We start from the raw sequence: 23818 nt of genomic DNA, 5'->3' as shown, positions 1-23818 counted from the left end.
CTCTGTGTGTCAATCTTCAGAGGGCTGGATGGGGCCAGTGGGTCCTGGCATCGCAGGCAGCTCCAAGCTGCCCCAAGAGCTCCATCCCAACTCCCAACTCTTTCCTAGACAGATTCACTGCCTAATTCCCTTTATTCACCATACGAGTCCTAACACTGAGACGCTCTTGATCTTATTATCAAATAACCTGTCTACTGTCCTCATGTGGGCCCCTACTTAGCTGGATATGCCTCGATCATCTCTTTGGAAACATACCCACTACATATGCCTGACTCGTCTACACTGCCACCATCAGTATGCTGGAGCCTCTCATTCTCTGCTACCCTGACAAAAACATCCCCCTTCTTTCCATCTACCTACCTATGCCCAAAGGAAATTTGAAGAAAAACTTGCTTCCTAAAAATCGGTTAAAAGAATGAGATTTTTATTTAAATTTGACATCAGGAAAATGATGAGGGTGAAACTAGGAAAGATATATGAGACAGTAAACAAGTTTAAAATCTCTATCACCCTTAGATGTGCCATTCTAAATATATATGCTTAATGAGAATGAGACCCGACAAAAAAATACCAACTTTTTCATGTTGGCTCAAGCCTCAGAAGTTGTACATTCCATTTTCACTTAACCCCCAAAGGCCAGTATCTGTGGCCAATCAGTTACTAAAGTGGAACCCTGGCCTGTGTGGCTCAGTTGGCTGAGCACTGTCCCATGCACCAAAAGGTTGCCAGTTCAATTTCCGGTCAGGGTACACACATGTCCAGCTTGCAGACTCCATCCCTGGCAGGTAGGAGGCACGCAGGATGCAGCCGATTCACATTTCCCTCTCTCTCTCTTTCTCTCTCCCTCTCTCCATTCCTCTCTCTCTAAAATAGATAAAAACATATTTTTTTAAAATCACTAGAGTGGAGAGTTGGTGACATCAGTATTTGCCTCAGCATTGGGGTCCTACACTCCAAACCTCTGAGTGGCCTTGGACACATTACTTAGCCTCCCTACGTCAGTCAGCCTTGATTCAAGAGACTAGATCAGATGAACGCCAACTGTATTTCACCTACAAGTGACAGAAAGTGCTACACAAAGTGGTTTAACAACAGCAATAAAATTGCCAGTTCTGAGCATTCAGAGACGGTGTTAGCTTCAGCAGTGGCCCGGTTCCGGCCCAAATGATGACAGCAGGATCCATCTCTTGGCTCTACCACTTCTGGGTAGGCTCTATTTTGGTTCCACGTGGAGTCCCCCACCTACCAGGAGTTTCACCACCCATTTCTTTCTCAAATAGCTCAAATGACAATCACCCAGAAATAACCTCCAGGGCTCCCACTGGCCTGACTTGTCCCGTCCCCACCCTTAGGGCCAGTGCTGTGGTAGGGAGACGGGGTGCACTGGCTGGCACAGCCGGTGCCTGCAGCCAGCTTATAGATTAAGAGTGTAATTAGTTATGTTTTATCTCCCCACAGAGAGACCTTCAGGCAGCAAACTAAATCCAGCACACGTGATGCCAGAGAATTTTCGAGAATGAAAGCACTCTGAAACTTCTCTGAAGAAATATGGAGCCAAGGACATCCTTGTGATTAAGGAGCCAAGTTGAATGGTGTTCTGGACATGTCAACTATTCTTTGGAATTTCACCAATGTTACCTTGAATTAACAAGTGCAAGAAAATCAGGAATGGGGTTTGGGGCATTTTGTAATCATCTCTTTAATAATTATCTTGTTTTCATGCAGAAAATGACTCACTTGTCTTCAGTTTCTACAATATAGGAGTTTCATTGTATGTTTATGATAAGTAAAAGCACTACTTACTAGGGACAAAAAAATTAATAATATGAATGATGAGGCAAAACCCAGGATTAATTTATCTAGGGCACTAGTAGACAATCATGACAACGGTTAAGACTCTGTCCCCATGTCTCTGCCCTCCCCTCTCCAACTCCAAGTGCTTTCTTTTGCCCATTGGCCCAACATGAATATCACACGGGGGCTAGAATCCAACCTCCCATCATCACAGGATACACATCGAGAGGCACATTCCAAAGGCCAAACGCTACATAGAACAGAGCAGGTAACAGCCTGGTGAAGCCATAAAAACTGTGCGCAGGGTCTCAAGATTATACTCAGTGAATGAAGTCATACACAGAAGATAACATATTGTACAATTCAGTTTATATGAAATATTCAGAATAGCTAAATGTGTAAAAACGTAATACGAAGTCATGGATGCCAGGAGGACAAAGAGTAGGTAAGTGGGAATAACTGCTTCCGGGGAAGGGGTTTTATTTTGGAGTAATGGAAATGTTTTGGAACTAGATAGAGAGGGTGGTTGCACAACATTCCAAATGTACTAAATGCCACTAAATTGTTCCCTCAACAATGGTTAATTTTATGCTGTGGGAATTTCACCTCCATTTAAAAAACAAAACACCTTCCAGCCCAAATTAGCAAAAAGTACACCTAGTACCCAGATGTTGGTTTCTGATACCATTCTTCATAAAAGTAATCAGGGCTCCTTGGAAAAATGCTACTTCTAGGACCGGAGAGGAAATACAAAAGATGGCCTTAGAGCATCTTAGAGTTACTGAAAATAACTAGTTCTGAGTTTGCTGAGGAGTTCCTGGAGATGACAAGGTCCGCATGAAATGTTCAAAGGAAGGGTTTTCTCCCTGATAGTTGCTGTTTCCCCGGCCCCTCAGAGAATATTCTGAATTCCGTGTTCAGTGTCACAGAGGAGGGAGGTTACTCAGAAAATGAACGAAGAGCATGAGTTTCACAAGTCCAGGCCCTGACAGCACGGGTGTAGAAAGACACACGGAAAATCTACACACACAGGAAAGGTTCCCTGGACAAGGGAGAAGGAAGAAGGGAAGAGGAGTTTTGGGGTCCCTAAGAAAGGGGGACCACAGAGCCCAGAGATATTTCGGAGACCTTGAGTCCAGAGGAAAGGGGCCAAGGAAAGCAGCCAGAACAACCAAGAGAAAACCTGGGTCCAGGTGGGTGATTGTGAGACAGCCACACCTCACAGCCACACCTCTGAGCTTCTGGGCCCCGAAAGGTGGGGCTGGAAGCAAAGGAATTTTCATGTGCCCAAGACCAGTGCCATCGAGGGAAGGAGCCTGAAGTCGTCCCTCCCACCAATGGCCCAGTCCCATGTAGCCTGGGCAGGCAGGACGGTGAGCAGAAAAAGGCAAGGAACCAGAGGGCTTTACAGTCGGAGGAAAACAGCTCCATGGTCGCCAAGCGTGGAGAGATGGCAAAACACACAAATGACTCTCTACCTCGGGGGCACTGGCCAAAGCCGACAGCAACTTAGGCCTCGACCCAGAAAAAGACCAATAAGGAGAAACTTTGGATTGTGATAAAATCTCCACCACAGGCAGGATCGAGGCTCATGAAGGTCTCTGTCTTGGGTGTCAGCTCCCTCAGTAACCGCAGCTGGCCTCTGGAAACAGAAGGAGTTGTGAGGGAGGCCCTGCTGGAGGCCAGTACTCTACCGTGTATCATAAATCATGGAGGGACGCTCAGGGTCTGTTACAGAGACCCTGTCCTGTAGTAGGAGGTTGAGGCCCACAGTAAACCATGCTGCAGGTTTGCTACTTGACTCTGGACTTTTTTTCAAATATGAACCACAAGCCCAGAATTGAAGGAAAAAAATCCCCAACCGGCAGACCCCAAGAGGTGTCTGGGCTACAGGGCACAACCGCCCTGCACTCTGGCCTTGCAAAGTCTCCCAGCCCTTGGTGAGTATAACACACACCTGAGATAAACTAAAGACTGGGAGGCACTTTCCCAGGGGAGAGCAGAATCCTATCCCACACCCAGAATTTTCCCACCTGCAAGTGAGTACAGTGCCCTGGCACATGGTAGATACTGAGCACAAAATGAGCGAGTGCAGTCTTCCTCAGGACCTTGAGGAAAGCTGGGCAGGTCTCAGCTTACTCCTATCCAGGCAGGAGAGAGCCTCTCCTCCAGCCATGGGAGCCCCTCACTCCCCGCCCATGACTTTAACAGGTACATCTCTCTACAGTCTGCAGGCACTCACATCCGTTATCCCATTAGAGACTCTGGGTAACCTTGGCTGGTACCTTGGGTGGTAACAGGGAGAGCAATGGCCCCATTGCAAGGCTAGGTAGCCCCACCACTTCTGATGCTGAAAGTCAGGACTCTGGTCCCAAACCCACCCACCCCTCGTCTACCCCTTATGGCCTCTCTGGGCCCCACCCCCACCCCCAGGTTTCTAAGCTCAGCCAGGGAGCAAACAGCCCAAAACACCTTTCCCACTCAGCTGCTCTGGTGGCCTAAAGTCTTCCACACTGGCATCATCCTGAAGGTCTTCCTAAGGAAATACACCTTCTGAGAAGGGGTTTTCAAATTTTTCAAACTAATGATCTACTTCTTCAAATGAAAGCTTACAAACCTGATACATGAAACACATGACAAGACAGATGCTCTGGTTAGAAAGAGGGTGGGGACTGCACGTCTCTCCCATCTAGAATCACCTTCTAACCCCTGAAGCGAGCGCCTCTAAGGAACCTCTGTGCTCCGTAGAATTCAGGCACTGAGTTACCAGGAGGGAGGCCCCAGTGTGTGAACCTCCAGGAACCAGGGGCCAGAGTGCTGAGGGAAGTGAACACAGGACAGGGACCTTTGAGAGCAGCGTTAATAAACCAAAGAATGGAGGAAATTCACTGGAAGAAAGAGAGGGGCCTAGAAGGGAGAGCATGGAAGGCTCTCCCTCTTCCACACCCACAACAAAGTACCAGCATCCCCCAGCTGGTGGGCCAGGCCCAAAACACAGAAAGTCTCTCATTCCTCCACCCCTAGTCCTATGCCGAGACCGATGCTGTTGTCCTACTGGCTAAATCCCTATCAAATCCACCACCAAGACTCTGCTTCCACGCTGTCCCTCCCTATACATTCCACATAGCAGCCAGAATGGGCTTTTCAAAACATCAACCGAATCATCACTTACTGCTTAAAACTCTCCAACAGCTTCCCATCCCACTCAAGAAAATCCAGTCTTCACCCCAGCCCCCAAGGCTCTACCTGAGCTGACCCTGGGACTGGGCCTGGGCCTGCAGTCTCCTCTCCTCCCCTCCCTGCTCAGCCACACGGGCAGGCTGAGCTGCTCAAGCCCCCACACTTCTTGCCTCCCGCAGGCAGTGGGCATGCAGAAGCCCTTCCCTCTCCCTCTCCCCTGGCTCTGCAGGAGTAGCTTCCTCCTATTCTTTAAGTAAACCTTGAAATCACCTCCACTAAGAAGCCCTCCACTGCTCCCATCCTTGCTCTTCATTTCTTTCAAAACACTTATTTTATTTAAGAGACACTTTACTCATCTGTGTCTCTCTCTCACTATAAATTATAAGAAGAGAAACTGTGGCCACTGACACATTCCTGTACCTGGCATATGGTAGGTGCTTAATAAATATCGGAGGAATATGTGGATGGATGAATGGATAGATGGATGGAAGTCTGGACGGATGGATGCATGGATGGATGGATAGATGGATAAAAGGATAGATGGATAGATGGGTGGGTGGATGAATGGATATTCGATAGATGGATAAAAGGATGGATGGATGTTCAGGTGAATGAGTGATGGATGGATAAACTTATCACAACTAATCCAGGCACCATTCACATCTGAGGACACAACATTGCTGAAAACAACAGTAGAGGCAGGGGCCAGGGACATCAGATTTCCCATTTACATAAAAATATATTGTGCCCTGGACAGGTAGCTGAATTGGTTACAGTGCCGTCCCAACACGCCAAAGTTGCGGGTTCGATCCTTTGTCAGGGCACATACGTGAATCAATCAATGAATGCATGAATAAGTGGGACAACAAATTGATGTTTCTCTCTCTCTCTCTCTCCCCCCTCTCCCTCCCTCCCTCCCTCCCTCCCTCCCTCCCTTTTCTCTCCCTTTCTGTCTTTCCCTAAAAAAATAAAATTTTCAAAAATTAAATTAAAATAAAGATATATTCCAAAGACAAATAATCCTTCTCTGTTTCTGAGAGCAGAGAACACTTCTAGGTAGTGCCTCAAAACAAACAAAACCTACTTTGAGGTGTTCAATCAGGTCAAACTGCTCTCCTTTCCAGAGTAAATTTATAATTCAGATATTTCACTAATTGACACTCACTTTCCCAAATGATCATTCCAAATGGTTGGCAACACCAAGCCAGATCTCACACAAATCAGGAATCTGGACAATATTCATATTCTTAAAATGTGTATGATAAATTATCACTTCTGGAGAGTTCCTAAAAAATAATCAGAGATGCAGAGACAGATATAAGGACAAAAGTGGTTACCACAACATTGGTTATATGGTGAAAATTTAGGAACCACCAAAATGTCCAACCATGCAGGATTTTTATTTTTTATAATAAACTCTTAGTGAGAAATATCCCACAGCTATTAAAGACATGCTTTCATAGAGTATGTAGTGTTAAAAGCAAATGCTAACTAAAAAATCAGAATACAAGATGATTTAAAATATTATGCTAGGCGTGACTACTACATAAAATAAATTAACTCAAAAGGCTGGCTGTGATTGTCGAATCGCAGGTGTAAGATTGCAAATGATTTTTATCCTTAATATCCTTTCCTAACTTTTATGGTGAACATGGCTGACTTTTGCCATCAGGGAGGAACGTTCTCATTTATACAATGAATCTGGCACCTACTCTGTGCCACCTGAGCAAAAACAAGGCAAGAATGCTTCCTGCCCTCATGAAACTTGTGAGGGAGATGACATTAAACAAATCAGCCAGCAAAAGCACACATGACTACAAATTCCAAGAAAGGACAAAAAGGAAAACTGCAGGATGGTGCTGAGGAAAACATTCATGTGGGGGCAGCCTCACTTAGACGAGGTGCCAGGGGAGGCCTCTCGGAGGAGGCGTTTCAGCTGAGAGCTGCAGAATGACTGACTTAGGCCAAATGGACAGGACAGGGTTCCAAGCAATGAGAACAGAATGTGGGAAGGTCCTAAGGTGGGAACAAGGCAGGTACACCCAAACACTGAAAGCCCATAGCCAAAGAGACCAGCAAGCAGTGCTGAGGAGTGGGGATGCAGAGGAAGGCGGGAGTCCAACCACACAGAGAGGCCGCAGCCAGAGCAAGAGATAAACGTGTCATTCTGCACGCAGTGGAGGATCATGGGCAAGAGTAAGCAAGGGAAGGATACCATCTGCGTTCTGTCATACATTTTAGGAGAGAAGACACTGAGCCAGAGCTACAAAGTGACAGGCCCCTGTAGCTTCTGGGGGTGGAGGATGACAATGTCTGGTTTATTGTGAGATGCCCAGAGATCCATCCCTGAGGCGTCTTCAACTGACACCCCACAGGGGCCCATGTCTCTGCCCAATGCCAGTCTGCAAAGGGGTGGAGACAGGAGAAAGGAGGCCTGAAGATGGAGGGAACTCCCTGCCTCTTGTATGACTGTCACTTTGTACACTCAGAGCTGCCATCTTATCTGATTCTCATAAACCCCATGCAGGGGAAGCAGGCAAGTGACACACAGAGAAACGGAGGCTCAGAGAAGTTGGCCCCTACATTAGTTCATCCATTCACTTGTTCAACATCCACTGCACTCTGGGTGGGGACAGGATATACAAGGCCCAGCCCTTGAGAATCTCACGCCCAAGTGGAGGAACACAATGGTTGTCTAGGTCAAGATCCTGGTGTCAGGCACATCTGGACTAGAAGCCCAGTTCCGCCACTTTTATAAAGGAGCAACTTAAGGGCTCTTGGCCACAGTTCCTTCCTCACTAAAAGGAACTGTGGGTGATGATGGCGACACTGCTGCTGCTGCTGCTGACCATGATGACGTGGGTTGTAAGACTGAAAAGTATTTTCTGAGGGCTCCTTAGTAGGGGGTTGGTAGTTGTAACCACAGCTTAAGACACAAGTTGCAGTGTGATTTCCATGACATAACCTTGCTCTGCGTCTCAGGCAAAGTGATTTCTCCTCCATGGTGCCACCATGGTGCCACCTGCAGCCACATATGGAGTCAATTTGTTCCTTTTGCAGAAGACGATGTTAAGAGCAATGTGTAGCCAGTGAATGGCAAAGCAGCAGAGGGGCTCTGAGGAAAAGCAGCAAAAACAAAGTGCCCATCCCCACTTCCCCTCTGGGATGGGTGACAAGGTCTCTCGGCACACACGTGCTCCACGTTCACACCAAAGCAGAGGCCACGGGCCTCACCCTGGATGTGGACATTGAGGGGGCATTTGGGTGGGAAAGGAACAGAACCAAAACCCAGACATCCACAAACATGCAAACATGTCTTAAATACATTCCTGGCCTTTTCAAACCTCTAAGCATTTATGGCAAGGAATATTCGCATGCATACTTGTAGTAGAATGTGTCAGGCTCTATCCCCCACTGAAATTATAAACCATGGAGTGACGTTAAAACGTCTCTATACCAGCCTTCATTCTGGTAAAAGCACTGGAAAGGACCCGGTTTGGGGTAAAGAAGCATAACCAAAACATCAGTATTTTCTTCTTGTAAACAAGGTGTAACATTTGCCAAAATCTAGGTTCATAGTATTTATAGGGAAATGGTATAAAACCTGAGAGGAGGGTGAAAACAACTGAAAATACCTGACCCAATAGTAAGTAAGGATAATGATGATGACAGTAAATTATGGAATATTCACCTATGACAAACATATGCTAATGGTTTAACATAGTTTACCTCGTTTAATCTTGATAACAGCTCTGCATATGTACCATATTCTCCCCACATTATGGAAAAAGAAACTAAGCCAAAGAAAATTAGATAATGTCCCAGGGCCACACCGAACACATCTGCCTGACCCCAAACCCTATGCACACAAACTGCCTTCCCCAAAACACTGACTCATCCCCTTAATAAAACACAAGGCTCGCTGAAAATCTCATGAGAGACATGTACTCTAGGAAACAAAAATTAACCCAAATTTTACACACAAATCCACAGTCTTCAGGGACACAGATCCCCTGCTGGAGGCCCTGTGAACTCCTAAGACCAACAAAGGTCGGAGACTGATTACGCCTGAGATGGAAATTGAGGCACGAGTGCTGGAAAGACACACACAAGCATATACATAGATAAAAGTACAAATGTGTACACACCGGTGTGCATTTCACTAAAGAAACACCCATGAAGGTCAAAATCCTGATGCCTCTTTCACAAGGACACACCTGGCTCAGCTGCACCTATGGTGACATCTTCACCCAGAGGCCATTAAGAATTGGGATCTGCATTATCACCAGCAACTGTGATCCAGCCAAGCCTTGGCCAGCCCTGAAAGGACCCTCTCTTACAAGAGTCAGAAGGTCAAATCACTTAGGGATTGACAACAAGGGAGCCCTACCGCTAAGCCTGCTAAGCCACCTTCTGAGAAACCACTCATGTGGGTCCTGGATTAGCACAACTCAATGGCTGCCCCACCTCCAAGGATGCAAGGAGAGAGAAAGACAAGGAACCAGGAAGCCCCAAGGGGCCTTCAAAGCCTGCATCCCGGATGTGCCCCTCCCCACTTCTGGAGTAGGATTCATTCCTTGGGTCCAGAGAAACCATTAGCAACACCAGGATCAAGGGCCACACCCACTAACCCATGTCACAAATTTCACCTAAAGGATCACCCAATTTTCCTCAACTGTCCAAGAAAAATAAGACACAGGACAGCTGGGTTTTGTCTTCTAACTACCATCACCTGTAAAACACTTGCTCTCTGTGAAAAGGTCAACTGTCATTTGTTCTATGCATATGACATTTCACCAAAACCCTAAGTGGGGCCTTTGGCAACCAGATCAATACTTGAGATGCACAGTTTGAGAACCACAGTGGGGCTGGAAAGGGCCAGGCACCAAACATGCTGAGCCTGCTTGAAGGCTGGGACCCAATCCAATCCCCACACTTCAAGTGACCAGAGGCAGATATTAACCATGCCCCTTGTCCAAATCATCTCCCTCTCCCAGACTATTGCTGGTCAACCTGTGACGACTCCACACAGCAAGATCATGACAGGATGTAGGAAATCACAAAACTCCGAGTATAGGACCTGAACAGATGACTGAGAACAGCCCTCTTAAATAGTGAAAAGCCTGAGGCCCCAAGAACGCACTCCAGAATTTTGGGAGCCATTAAATAAAGAACAGGTGAGAGGAAGCATGGCATAGAGACTGAAATTTTTAAAATAGAAATGAAAAGGACAGCAGACATCTAGAAACATTTCATTCCCATTCCAGGGCACTAAGGGAAAAGGAACGGGGGCTGAACAACTGATGTAACAACCATGCCAACAACCCCCCAGACCCGCATCCATGCTCTCGGCACTTCAAACACTGTACTTCCCAATCCTCCTGCATCTGTCGCTCTATTCCCAAATCTTTACATGTTTGGATACTTCCTATCACACACACCTGCTATAAAACACACTAAACAGGGAGACACCCCATCCAAAGCAACCCCTTACCCTCTCCCTTGGGTCCCCACCCAGAACTGGTCACTCAATGTTGTGTGCCAGCCTTGGTCAGGGCACAGTGCTGGCACCATCACTAAAGGGCTCTCAATGAGCTGGCCCCTGTAGCCTTACAGGCTCCTCTACCCTGCCATTCAACCAGCACCTGCAGGACTCAGAGATAAGAGGCCTTTCAAGATTTAAAAAACAGAGGGGACAGGACTTGGTCGCCCTGATCCCTCTGAATAAGTTCCAGGAACCATAAACATCTCTCAGAAAGACACTGACAAATGTCACAACCATTAGCGGGTGCTGACCTTGGAAATCAGCCTGTATCACACCTCCCTTATCAGTACCCTTGAATCCAGTCCCTTCATGTCTGATGACTTTCCCAAGAGACATTGGTCTATAAATGTGGGATGCAGCTTTCCCTCTGGCAGTTCCAGGCAATAGCAGGAGGAGAGGCAGCTTCCAAAAACATTAACCCATCAACACCGACCCATCAACACTGGGCAAGGTAAGAGCTCACTAAATCCAATTCATGAAGAACAGGTGGAAATCCACAGGTGGAAAGGAGCTCAGGCCGGCTCCTGACAGGAGGCGACTAGGTTTGCACTTAGAATCTCTTGGGCCAGGCCCCTTCCCCACTGAAGGGCTGAGTGCTCTGCCTTCCACAGCAGGGGTCCCAAGGTCGGTCATGCAGCTAGCTGCTTTTAGAAAGGGGATTTGTAGGGACCTGAAGAAGCACCGAGACCAGTAGGAGGGGCAGAGACGCGGGCGGATCGGGGCTGAATCGGAGCCGTGGCCACGGGCCCACACCCGGTGCCGCAGTTGAAACCAGGGAGGGAATCTCGGTGGTGGGGGTTTCCCGGAGAAGTGAGGAGTCCCAACCCCACAGCAGGCCCCCAGCCCAGGGCTCCATGGCCAGGAAAAGAAGTCCCCACAACTTCGGAGTGTGAAACCAGAAGGGACTGTGGCGGAGGGTAGCAGAGGGTGGGGGAGCCCCAGCAGCTCCTCTTAAAGGGCCTGCGCACAGACTCACTCGGACAAGCTCCCTCTGAGCCCCAGCGCCGGGCAGCAGCTTGAAAGGAACTGGGACACATGGGGAGGAACTAACCTGCCTGAAATTAGGGCGAGAGGTGGGGGACAGCTTCCTCCCAGGCAGAAGAGCTGGCAGAGGCCATTGCTCCTTGGGCAAGTCCTCCCCCATACAGCTGGCAGGCCGGGGCCATATCTGAATCGCCAGCACCTGACTCACGCCTTTGGCTCCGCCCCGTGATACCCGGAGGCCCCACCCCTCCCCACCTGCAGGCTCATCCGGGCCATTTCCAGTGGCTTTTCTATGCAAGTTGCCTCTCCAGCTTCATGCTTAGGACTTTCCTAAATTCTCTCAAACAAGCAGCATCGGGCCCCATACGGCTTGATAAGTGGCCCCAGGCCAGGCACTAGCGGCAGCTGCATTGGCTCATAGCTTGGCCTCTCCTGGACAACGCAAAGCCCAGCACAAGCAGCAGCCAACTAGGGTTTGCTGTGTAGTTCATGCTGCGTGGCTCTGGGCAAGGCACCGGCAGAGGCTGACTTTGCACCTCCCCGGAGGACCCAGAGACAGTGCACCTGGTGGTCAGACTCGACCACACTGGATTACAACCCTACCACATCCACGAGTGACACACTCAAGGGGCGCACTTGGTGAACACCAAAGCTCCACTGAAGTAAATCCTGATCCATAAGGGTGTCTCCAGCACAGCAGCTCTTTGGCTATAGTTGCAGCTGCTCCTCACAGCTGATTGGCCTGGGGGTCAGTTCCTCCCAGGGACACCAACAGCAACCAAGGCTCAACTACAACAGGACAAAACACACAGCCCACACAGGGAAGCACCTAGAAGGCCCAGCTCAGGTGACTGGGGATTCCTACTGGACCCTACAGGACACCTACTATACAAAGCCACTCTACCAATTCCAGAAGACATACAAGCTCTACCTAATACATAGAAACAAATGCCTGGAAGCAGCAAAAATGTGGAGGCAAAGAAATGTCACAAAGGAAAGAACAGAAGAAATCTCTAGAAAAGGAACTAAATGAAATAGATCCAAGCAGCTAACAGATACAGAATTCAGAATTTTGGTTATAAGGATGTTTAAGCAGACTATTAGGGAAATAATTGAGAAAATCGATAATATAATAAAGTACCAATTTGAAATGAAGGCTACAGGAACTGAAATGAAGAATAATTTACATGGAATCAACAGTAGAGTAAAGGACACTGAGAATCAAATCAGCAATTTGGTACATGAGGAAACAAAAAACACCCAACCAGAAGAGCAAAAAGAAAAAAGAATCTAGAAATATGAAAATAGTATAAGGAACCTCCGGGAAAACTTAAAGAGGCCCAACATTCGTATTATTGGGGTGCCAGAAGGGGAAGAAAGAGACAAAAGAGTTGAGAACCTATTTGAAAAAATAATGACAGAAAACTTCCCCTACCTGGGAAAAGAAATGGGCTTACAAGTCCAGGAAGCACAGAGGGTCCCAAACAAGAGGAACCCAAAGAGGCCCACAGCAAGACACATCATAATTAAAATGCCAAAGGTTAAAGACAAAGACAGAATCTTAAAAGCAGCAAGAGAAAAGCAGTTAGTTACCTACAAGGGAGCACCCATACGACTGTCAGCTGATTGTTCAACAGAAACTTTGCAGGCCAGAAGGGAGTGGCAAGAAATATTCAAAGTGATGAAAAACATGGAACTACAACCAAGATTGCTCTACCCAGCAAAGCTATCATTTAGAATTGAAGGTCAAATAAAGAGCTTCACAGATAAGAAAAAGCTAAAGGAGTTCATCACCACCAGACTAGCACTACAGGAAATGTTGAAGGGTCTTCTTTAAGAAGAAGGTAATGAACAAAAGAATCTGACGAACTAAATAGATCCAGAGACACTGACGCATGCAACAGACGATCATATTTCAGAGGAAAGAGGGAAAGGGGGTGGAGGGTGGGAAGAGATTAACCAAAGAAGTTATATGCATAACCCATGGACAGTTAATAACGGGGTGAAGGCATGGGAAGGGGGTGAGAGAGAAGTGGAGAGGATCAATTGGGGGGGAAATGGGATACCTGTAATACCCTCAAAAATAAAAATAAATTTAAAAAAAAAAAAGGAAGAAAAGGGGATTTGTTACTGGGATTCCTGCAGGGTCCCATGAATGACAATGTCTAACGATATTGCCATCAACTCAGTCACAGGCACAGAATTGTATTACTTTTTCCTCACAGCATACCTGCACGTCACCTGAGATAGTAAATGCCAGTTCCTCACAGATGAGGGTAAAATTAGAAAAGTATTGAAAATGTAATTTTTTTCATAAAGCCTAATTTGGTCAATGTGAAGGGCTGTCCCTGGCTTCTGATGATGTCCTGCCCAACATTTCTGCAGTAGCGGTTCTTTGATGATGTTGTAAGTGGCAGGCAGCTTGATCTGGGCAATGCCTCCCTACCCACGGCAAAAACAAAGGTCCACCAGCGGATTTTATAAAACTGGTCTGGAGGAAAAATCCAAAAAGAGAGGAGATGGAGAGGCTACTGGCTTCACTGAGGGAAAATGCCCTAAGGCACAAGCCTCCATGTTACCCAAAATGTAGAGACAGACAGACGGAGAATCATGTAAGGGAGGAATCTGACAGCCAGAACAGGAAGCCATCCCCAGTGAGTGACAGCTGGACCGAGTCAAATGGGGCTTCCCTTCTAGAGTGAACCCAGACTCTGCTCAGCTGGAAAGAGGGGAAATAATACCACCTCGTGCCTGGACTTGCAGGGAGGGTTCTTTAAGGTGTTGCAGATGCTAGCACAGTAACCAGTGTGAACACTGACCAGTACTCAATAAGTTGTACCTATGTATGGACACGTCCCAACCAACAGAGGTAGAGCTCAGACTCAACATTTATACAGTCCCATCAGTTATGGCTGCTCAACCCCAGCCAAGAGAAAGAGGCCACATGGCCAGTGGTCAGTGGGACCACCCATTGTCCTGCACACAGAAGGGACCACAGAAAGCAGAGGGCCTGGTTACCTCCACACAGGGAGACAGACCCCTGTGTTCTGAATACTAATGCAATGGTGAGAACTGGCTAATGCCACCATCAAACCATGCCTGTGCTCTCCCAAAACAGAACAATGGGCCTCAAAAGACAGAGTAGCCCTGAGATGGCCCCACAGGGAGATGGCTCTGGCCTCTGCACACTGAGGTAAAATGCCAGGACACTCAATCCCAGAATGCTGAAGAATGCCAAGGCTGGAACTGACTGACTGGGTGGCTTAGTCCTGACCATGAGAACTACCAGGGGCCGGACAATGGGCACTGCGAGCGCAACTGCCTGCTCTGTAGTGCAGACCTCACCATCTGGGTAACGAGCACACAGGCCTCCCCCTCACGGTTATGCAGACAGTTTTAAGCAGCTGATATCCGCTTATACTCCAAAAAGCAATGGCACTTGCTAAGCTCACACCAACAAAGCCACTGCTATACATTACCTGACCAGAAGCAGGGAGAGACCTTGACCACCACTGCAGAGATAACATTTGTAGCTGGAGCATTCTCCAGCTCCTCACATGCTGACTCAGAGCACTCCAAGGATGTTTGAGTCAAGAAGACTGGCAAGAGGATGTGGGACCCTACAGGTAAGGCCTACAGGAAGGGTGAGGCCTGTACTCAAAGGTTGCCACCAGCCCATAGACACCCTGATGCAAAGGTGAAATAGAAGTGAAAAGAGGCCCTTATCGAGATAGTGACTGCCATGTGCTGGAACAGGCCCCTTGAATACACTATTCATGCTAGGATATCTGCAATGTGCATGGCACCCTTCTATAGGTGTTAGGATCTTATATGTGCAAACACACTGGCAGCCCTACTGTCCACTGGGAATGTGGTGTCTAACAAAGTCCTCCTTTGCAGATATCAGCCACCAAGATGCTAACCCTCTGGGCTCTGGCCATCACACTGGCTGTCCAAGTAGAAGCACTTGACCTGCTGACCCCACCTTCACTGCTGGGAAAACTACCTGTCAAACGACCCCTTCTACAACCTGTACAGTTCCGAAGATATCCCCCACCTCCACAAGGCTCTGCCCCTAGAAAACGTATAGCTGAGACTACTCCTGTGGCCAAGCACTTCCTGTCTAACAGCAAAGTCAATGACTGTAAGTAAGAACTGTTTCACCTGTACACCTTTGACTGTCCCCCCCATACGTGGTTCTCATTTCCAAGCCCAAAGGCTATTTATTTCTTCTGAACAAGTGATTCTTAAAGAGGAGACGGTGTCGGAATCAACTCAGGAGCTTGTTAACAAAACAGCTGGCCCAGGCCAGGACCTCAGGAGGTTGCAATTTCAATTCCCAGTCAGGGCACATACCTACATTGTGGGTTCGATCCCCAGGCGGGCATGTATGGGAGGCAACCAATCGATGTTTCTCTCTCACTTTGATGTTTCTCTCTCCTCTCTCTAAAAATCAATCAAAAAAAAAAAAATCTCTTTGGATACAGATAAAAACAAAACAAGAAAAAAAAAACAAGCTGGCTGGGCCCCACTCCAGACATCTGCTGTAGCAGTACCACAGCAGTACTTTTATTTATTGATTTGAGAGAGAAAGAGGAAGGGAGAGAGTGAAAGAGGGAGACAAACATTGATTTGTTGCTTCACACATTCATGCACTCATTGACTGATTCTTGTATGTGCCCTGACCCTGGATCGAACCTGCAACCTTGCTGTATCAGGACGAAGCTCTAACCAACTGAGCTACCCCACCAGGGCAGTATGAATGTCTAATAAGACCAAGATGATGCTGAGGCTGCTTGTTCACAGTCCCCACATTGGGTAGGACATGGCAAAGCAAGCTTGGAGAAGGGAGCTCTTGGATCCAGCAACCTCTCCATATAAAAGCCTGCCTTTTATATGTCTCTTAGCACCTGAACACTGCTAGGAAGTCTCACAGCTTCTCAATGCTGGGCGCCAGAGCTCAGCCCAGGCACCTATGGGTGCTTAAAGCATCAATCTGCTTGACCAAGAGCCAGAAAATAAGAAATCTTGGTCCAGCTGCAAACCCCGACTGACCAGATTCCTGCTCCCCAAGCTCCTCTATCGCCCACTCCCTGGACCTCAGCTTCCTGCTCAAGGAGATGTGGACTTTCATCCTCCTGCAGTCCCCCAGGGCCCAAAGGCAGAGGAGTCAGGGATTGCAGGACAGAGAACAGGGTTCATCATTAAACACGGGCCAGCAGGAATGTCCTCATGGAGACATTGGCCATGTCCTATCAGCCCCGCATCATGCCTGGGGCAGCCTCCCAGTGTGACAGGACAGGGGGACAGGGAGAAACTCAGCACCTGCCTACTGATCACAGCTCACCCACCACAGCTTTACCTCTAGGAACATGTGCTCCGCTCTTCTGTCCATCCTGCCTTATTACAAAATACTCCAAATATACAGAAAAGGTCAGACAGTGATACAAAGGACAGCTGTGTACACATCAAGCAGTATTTGGTGGTGCTGGTGGTGGTGGTGGTGGCGAACTTCACTGTCAAACATACAACAACCAAGACATACACAGCAAACACCTTTGTACCCAACATCTACATTAGGAATAAAATCAGTGCTGAAGGCCCAGGACTCCTACTGGGCTGCACATCCTTCCCTCATCTCTCCCTCCCCTCCAGAAGGGGCCCTGGGCCTGAAAACGTTTCCCACCCCATTCTTTATATTTTACAACACACGCTACTGCTTCTCAATCTAAAAATTTGCACTAAACGTCATCAAGTTTCCCCAAAGGCGGCCTGCTTGCATTGTCTCTCGTACTTACGTCTCTGAGGTGATTCATCCATGTTCTGATGAGAAATATTTGCCCATTCAACTTCCCTGACATAGTCTTCCTGATAAATTCTCCACGATTTACACATCAACTGTGTTTTGTCCAACGGTGTGCTGCTCTGAGCAATGCTGGCCAAAACGCTCTTGTGCAGGTCTTGAGGTGCACACGTGCAAGAGGTTCTCTAGGGCATACACCGGATGGAGGTGCATCCACATCACTCCACACAGGCAAAGGCCCTCCAACTGCAGAGCCCTGGGCATGGGAAGAGCAGCAAGGCTCCAAAGCCACGGCCTAGAAGCTTCGCAGGGGCTGGTACTAGCCGGCTTCTTTCTCCTGCTACTCTACTGGGCCAAGAATCTTGTCCCTCAGTCCAATTCACCTGCATGCTAGGCAGCCAAGGTTGACAGTCATCCAGATGTGACAGCCCTTCTGAGTTCCTTCCTCCAGCCATCAAGAGCATCATGATAGGAAAGGCCCTTGTGACGTCACAGCTCTGCTACTTGGTCTTGACCCTCCTTCCCTTCCCACCATCTTCTGAGGTCCCAGTCCTCCTTCACTTGCTTCTCTCCAGTGTGGAGGCAAACCCATGGTTAGCGCCCCCTCCACCCTGATGACAACAGTGCTGCGGGGAGTGAGAGCTGCCGCAGGACGTCTAGTAGAGGCAGCTAGTCAAAGGTGGCAGGACCTCTCATGACCCCCAAGGGAAAGGGAGGCCTACAGAAGGGAAGGGACTTGCACAGGCTCACCCAGATGGAGCACAGAAACTCCAGAGCTCCCAGCTCCACCAGCTCTCCCCTCAGCTGCCTCCTGCCCTCCTCAGCACTTCAAATGGCAATCACTCACTTCCTCCTGCACCCAGTGGCCCACACGGTAGGTTCTCTCAGGCACCCATGGGCAGCTGCAGAGACAGGGGCTCAGGAGAGAGAAGACCCTGCCTCAGGACACTCGGATTTCAAGGGGCAGATCCTAGTTATATTCACTTCCAGGCTACTGGGCTCATTCCCTGTCTAAGTCACTTCGGAGTAACATACTCAAACCAGGCTAGCCTCAGGGAGGTGCTAATGAATATTACCTCTTAGCAAGGCACTAGTTTATTTCTCTGTCTCCAGGCTAGCCTCAGGGTGAGCAGAAGCAGGGATTGATGTGTCTGGAGGCAGGATATACGGTGCCCCACAATTCGTTGGTGCTGGCTCTCCAGCTGGGAAGGTTCCTCTGGCTGAACCAGCTGGGCAGCTGATGGAGGAATGTATCTCTTCACCATTTTCAGATCTGAACGCCACCCTGCCCCCAAAGATTGAGAAGATGCTGATGTGTGAGGAATTGGATCTGGCTGGCGTGCTTGGGACCGTGTTAGAAACAGTGTCCAACTTGGACCTGCTGTCTCTGTTAGACCTCTCTTCCGCCCTCAATATCCTCGGTGACAGTGGCCTTAGTAGTGGCCTTAGTGGTGTCCTGGGCAAGGGGAGCAACAGCAAGTCCTCAAAGCTGCCACTGCCATTGCCATCGCTCTCAAAAGCCACTGGTGCTGTCAGTAGCCTGTTACCCTTGGCCCAAGGGGCCCTGGGCAGCCTACTACCCAACACTCTAGAGACGGATCCTGGGAAAAAAGCTGACTCTGACTTAACCCCTCTCTCAAATCGCCCCCTAAGTGGTGTGCTCAGCACGGTCGGCGAGCTCACAGAACCGGCCAACAATGTACTGAACAGTGTGGTGCCTGGTGGCCTCAATGATGCACTCTCGGGCCTGCTGGGAAATCTTAACGTGAAAGATCTCTTGATAGGGTAAGTGCTTCCTCGGCCCGAAGGTATGGCACAGAGAAAAGTGGTGTTTCGGGATACTAAAGTTCATGGAAAAGGGACAACCATGTTTTCAAAAGCAATATTCCAGCTCTGTGCTAAAAGTGTGCCCTTTGGGGAAAGAGGAAAGGATTTCCTGAGCTTAGGGAGCTGGGCGGGCACGGCACTGGGGAGTCCGGGGAACAGAAGCTTTGGGAGGTTGTTAACTGGCTGCTTCAACGGCATTTCTCCTGCTGCTCAGGCTGATTAATTGAGCCAGCACTGACCCTGATGCTGTCACTTTGCAGATTAGAGGTTCAAAAAGCAACTGTGGAGGACATGATGTTGACCATGACAGACGATGATGAGATCCTCGCCCAAGCCTCGACTAAGGTCTCCATAGGTGGAAAAGGGTGAGCCTGTCTCCAAATCAGTCAACTAGGTGCCCTAGACCAGCCCCTTCATATCCAGTGTCCAAGGGCCAGGCACGGACAACACAGAGTAAGGCACGATGTCTGAGGATGGGGCAAATTCGGCACCAGGCTCAGATGCCCCTCTACTCAAGCCCAGAGGACCAAGGCGGGACAATGACCCCATGGAGCCCCATCCTCAAACAGAGTAAACAAAGCCAGAAACCCAGATTCCTTGTCAAATATGCTCATTTATACGGATGGCCAACAGAGAGAAAAGGCAGAGTGTATCTGGTACTGACTGCACTGGTAGTATGGGACATGTACCTTCCAAATAATCTGCACTCTCCAAAGAGAAGCAGCCCACTCTTACAAACACTGTCCATTCCAGGCAGTTCGGGGAGACAGAGATGTTGAATAGCACTCAGGAAGCTACCACTTTAAACATGCACACACAAACACGTTCATCCATCCACCCAACAGGTAGCTAATAAACGCTCCTCTGTACCAGATGCCATGCTGGGCACAGAGGGAAGACTAAAAGTGGTCCCTGTCCTCGCTGACAGTCAACATGTAGGGGAGGAACAGGTTCAGATTATAGGCCCAGGACGCACAGGAAGATGTGAGAGGGGGAGGAACCCACACTGGGGACAGAGGACTTCTTGGACTAACACATACAGCATTGATACCTCTCACTGACTGAGCTCCACCCAGGCACTTAACTGAGGCACACTCACTTCTGGAAGCCTCCTGACAACCTCATCAAGAAAGCAGTCCTGTCTCAAGTTTAGAAAACCAGTTGAGGGACGGGGTGGAACGGGTCATTGGGGAGAAAAAGGGACATCTGTAATATTTTAAACAAACATAAAATTTTTTAAAATAATAAAAAAGAAAAAAAAAAGAAAACCAATTGAGACCAGTAACCTGGTTATAAACCTGGCTCAAAGTCACACAGCTGAAATATGGCAGTGACAGCATTTGAATCCAGCATCCTGCCTCCAGAGCCCATGTGTGTGACCAATACAATTAGCACTGGTAGGAAGAGCCATTCATCTTCTCCAGAACATCTGATGTTAGTATGGCCAGGCTCTGGTAAATGGGGGGTTTTCTTATGCTGTCACCCACACAACAGACAGCTGGGGTGCTGGGCACAAAAGTGAACCTGTAATGGGTGACTAGTTACAAGGTAGCCTGGTGCCTCCAGCAAAAAAAAGACTCCCTGAAGTTTGGTCACCACAGGGACTTGACAAGGTCTATGGAATGCCTGCCATGAACCAGCCTCTGAATCCTGTGTACAGGGCATGGTCAACCTTGGGCCATGCTCATTGGAAAGCACCAAACTTTCCCTCTCTCCAATAACCTGGACAAATCATGAGGCTGACTCCAAAACAGCCTATCACCTTGGCTGAGCAACATCTTGCAGCCAGGTCTGGTTTCACCTGTATCTTGCTCTCCACAGCCTAGCAGGACCTGTAATCACCCTACTGGGATTTCAAGTGAGTGCGGATGTGACTCTGAAAATTGATATTTCCACAAACGACACCCAATGTGTCAGCCTCAAAGTCCAGGACAAAGACATCAAGGCCAAGAAAGTGTACCTTCAGTTGGTGAAGACGTACGTGAGACCATTTTTCTCACTTTCTGGGTCAATGGTGTCCCCACTGGTACATGGGGGGGACCCTCACAGATTAGCTCAGCCAACCTAGTGGTTTCAATGATCAATAAACAGAGCCCAGAGAGGGGTCTCTGCTTAAGAACAGCCCATTATGTTTTAGAACAACCTTCCCTCACTTGGCCTGCTTCTACCTACTAAGCACACTTTTTAATTTTGTTCTTATTTTTGGCATAGCAATGCATTCACCTAGATCAAAATTCAAAAGATACAGAAAGCCATACATTGAAGTCTCCTGCCCACCCATGTACACCAGCTGGCTATATATGCCCTGGAAGTAACCCATGAATCCAGTCCCTTTTGCTGCCTTTCAGAGATATTATTTGCATTGCCAGCAAATATGCATGAACACACACACACTGAAATGGGCATACAGTATAGACGCCTTTTCACTCCAATTGTTTCACGTCAAAAACTGTGTCTGAAATTAGTTGCATCAGAAAATAGCTTCTTCTTATGTTAAATCTACCTAGAACTCCATTATGAACATGCACTATAATTTACTTAACCAGTCCCTTATCAAAGAATAGTGTTTTTTTTCAATTATTAACTTTGTGCCCAACTCCAATTACTAAGGCCCCACACACGTCTGCTCACCAAAGTGCACACTGTCTGAACTCTTCCATGTGGGATGCTGTGTCAGATGTCTGGCTTTGGTAATTTTCCCAGGTATCCTTGTATCTCCCTTCATGACTCTAGCTGAAGATGAAAGGGCTCAGGGGGTTGCAAATTTTAAGCAGCAGGACATCACTGCAGCTGTATCATCAATGGATGGGGTATCTCCAATGTTGGGCAAAATCCAGAAATGCAAAATCACACAGCTCTCCACATGTATCTTTCCCAGGGTCACAGATACTTTGCCTCTCCCTCTCCCTCTGCCCTTGGATGACATCATTCCTCAACTGCTGACAGTTAGCATGAAAGAGGAAGTAAGTCAGAGGAAAGGGGTGGGCACCACCGAAAAAGACTATGTCGCTGGGGAGAAGGCAGGAAGAAGCCCTTTCCTCAGATATGGCCTGATGCTGGGAGACAAGAGGGAAGGACACATTGGCCTTCAGGGGTACAGGGGCTAAGGGATGCAACATGCCCTCTGGCACAAAAGACCTCAGCAGCAGGATAGGACAATGCCCCAGGCTGGGGAGGGACAGGATGAGTTCTGCCAAAAAGAAGCCCAGGAAATAGAAGAGAGAGAAGGGAAGGAGGGCAGGGGAAAAGGGGAAGAGGAAGCAGGGTGAGGAGACAGGCCGGCCTGCTGCATTTCCTCTGCAAAGCTAACTGGTGGTTAATTCACAGATGAAAGAATCCAAATCATGTGACATTGATCTCAGTGATTTCACCGAATGCAAGAACTGTGAGTACAAACACCTCACTTCCCTGGAGCCGCCCAGCTCAATGCAGGGAGATGCCCACACATCCTTAGGAATCCTGTTGGGTGACAGACACAAGAGGAGGGGCTGAGCTGCACCCTGAGTACCTCCAAGCACCCAACCAACTCCTCAGCACATGAAATGTGGCAGCTTACCTGCTTCTCCAAATTACTGAGACTCACTATCCAGGCCATAAACAGGACAAAAGCCTTGTAGGAGTTTCAGTGGGAGCTGCCCAGGCCCAAGATGGTCTGCAAAGTGCAAATGTGCATGGAGCCTGAGCAAGGAGCAGGCCCAGGCCCTCACCCCAGAGAGAATGAGAGGCAGAAATTCCCTCCAGTGTCCCAACCATACCCAGGAGACAGGGATAATTGGAAATGGTGGGACAGCAGCCACCATGACAGCCAAATCAGGAAACTGGTGACATTTCATCATCCCCAGAGCAGAAATAGCACGGAGTCTGGGCAAGAAGCCTTTTCCTCCTTATGCAGGTTTTCGGTTATTAAAAACCGTTAAAAGAATGACATGTTTATTTAAATTTGTCACCAGGAAAACAGTAAATGACGACATTGGAACTAGGAAAGGTGTATGAGTGTGTAAAAATGTTAAATCTCTATCACGCTTACATATTCCATCCTTAATACGCACACCTAATGAGTATGGTATCTAACAAAACAAAACAAAAAGCCAACTTCTTTCATATTGGCTCAGACCTCAGAAATTGTACATTCTCATTGTCATTTAACCCCCAAAGTCCCGTATCTGTGGCCAAATCAATTACTAGAGTGAGAGTGGTAATATCAGTATTGCCTCAGCATTGGGGTCCTACACTCCATACCTCTGAGTGGCCTTGGACACATTACTTAGCCTCCCTATGTCAGTCAGCCTTGATTCAAGGGACTGGATCAGATGAATGCCAACTGTATTTCACCTACAAGTGACAGAAAGTGCTACACAAACTGGTTTAATAACAGCAATATATCGCCAGTTCTGAGCACTCAGAGATGGTGTTAGCTTCAGCATTCTCGCCCAAACAATGACAGCAGGATCCATCTCTTGGCTCTACCACTTCTGGGTAGGCTCTATTTTGGTTCCACGTGGAGTCCCCCACCTACCAGGAGTTTCACCACCCATTTCTTTCTCAAATAGCTCAAATGACAATCACCCAGAAATAACCTCCAGGGCTCCCACTGGCCTGACTTGTCCCGTCCCCACCCTTAGGGCCAGTGCTGTGGTAGGGAGACGGGGTGCACTGGCTGGCACAGCCGGTGCCTGCAGCCAGCT

The 23818-nt window shown here is 48.2% G+C and overlaps 2 protein-coding genes across 2 annotated transcripts in view; one reads left to right on the top strand and one right to left on the bottom strand.

Moving 5' to 3' along the window:
• CDK5RAP1 (CDK5RAP1 mitochondrial tRNA methylthiotransferase) overlaps positions 1-23818 on the bottom strand; it is a 170519-nt gene that overhangs the window by 117241 nt on the left and 29460 nt on the right. The gene's annotated exons all lie outside the window — the stretch shown is intronic.
• LOC148092694 (vomeromodulin-like) lies at positions 15416-22625 on the top strand. Its single transcript, XM_087819266.1, has 6 exons — positions 15416-15647; positions 18578-19091; positions 19394-19498; positions 20955-21110; positions 22012-22096; positions 22461-22625. Exons 1-6 carry the CDS (start codon positions 15419-15421, stop codon positions 22623-22625), a joined length of 1254 nt encoding a protein of 417 aa, XP_087675392.1. The 5' UTR covers positions 15416-15418.

The sequence above is a fragment of the Miniopterus natalensis genome, chromosome 7 (genome assembly GCF_054644295.1).
Source record: "Miniopterus natalensis isolate mMinNat1 chromosome 7, mMinNat1.hap1, whole genome shotgun sequence".
Lineage (NCBI taxonomy): Eukaryota > Metazoa > Chordata > Mammalia > Chiroptera > Miniopteridae > Miniopterus > Miniopterus natalensis.
Note: the sequence above shows the minus strand (reverse complement) of the source record. Positions and strands in the feature narration are given on the sequence as shown.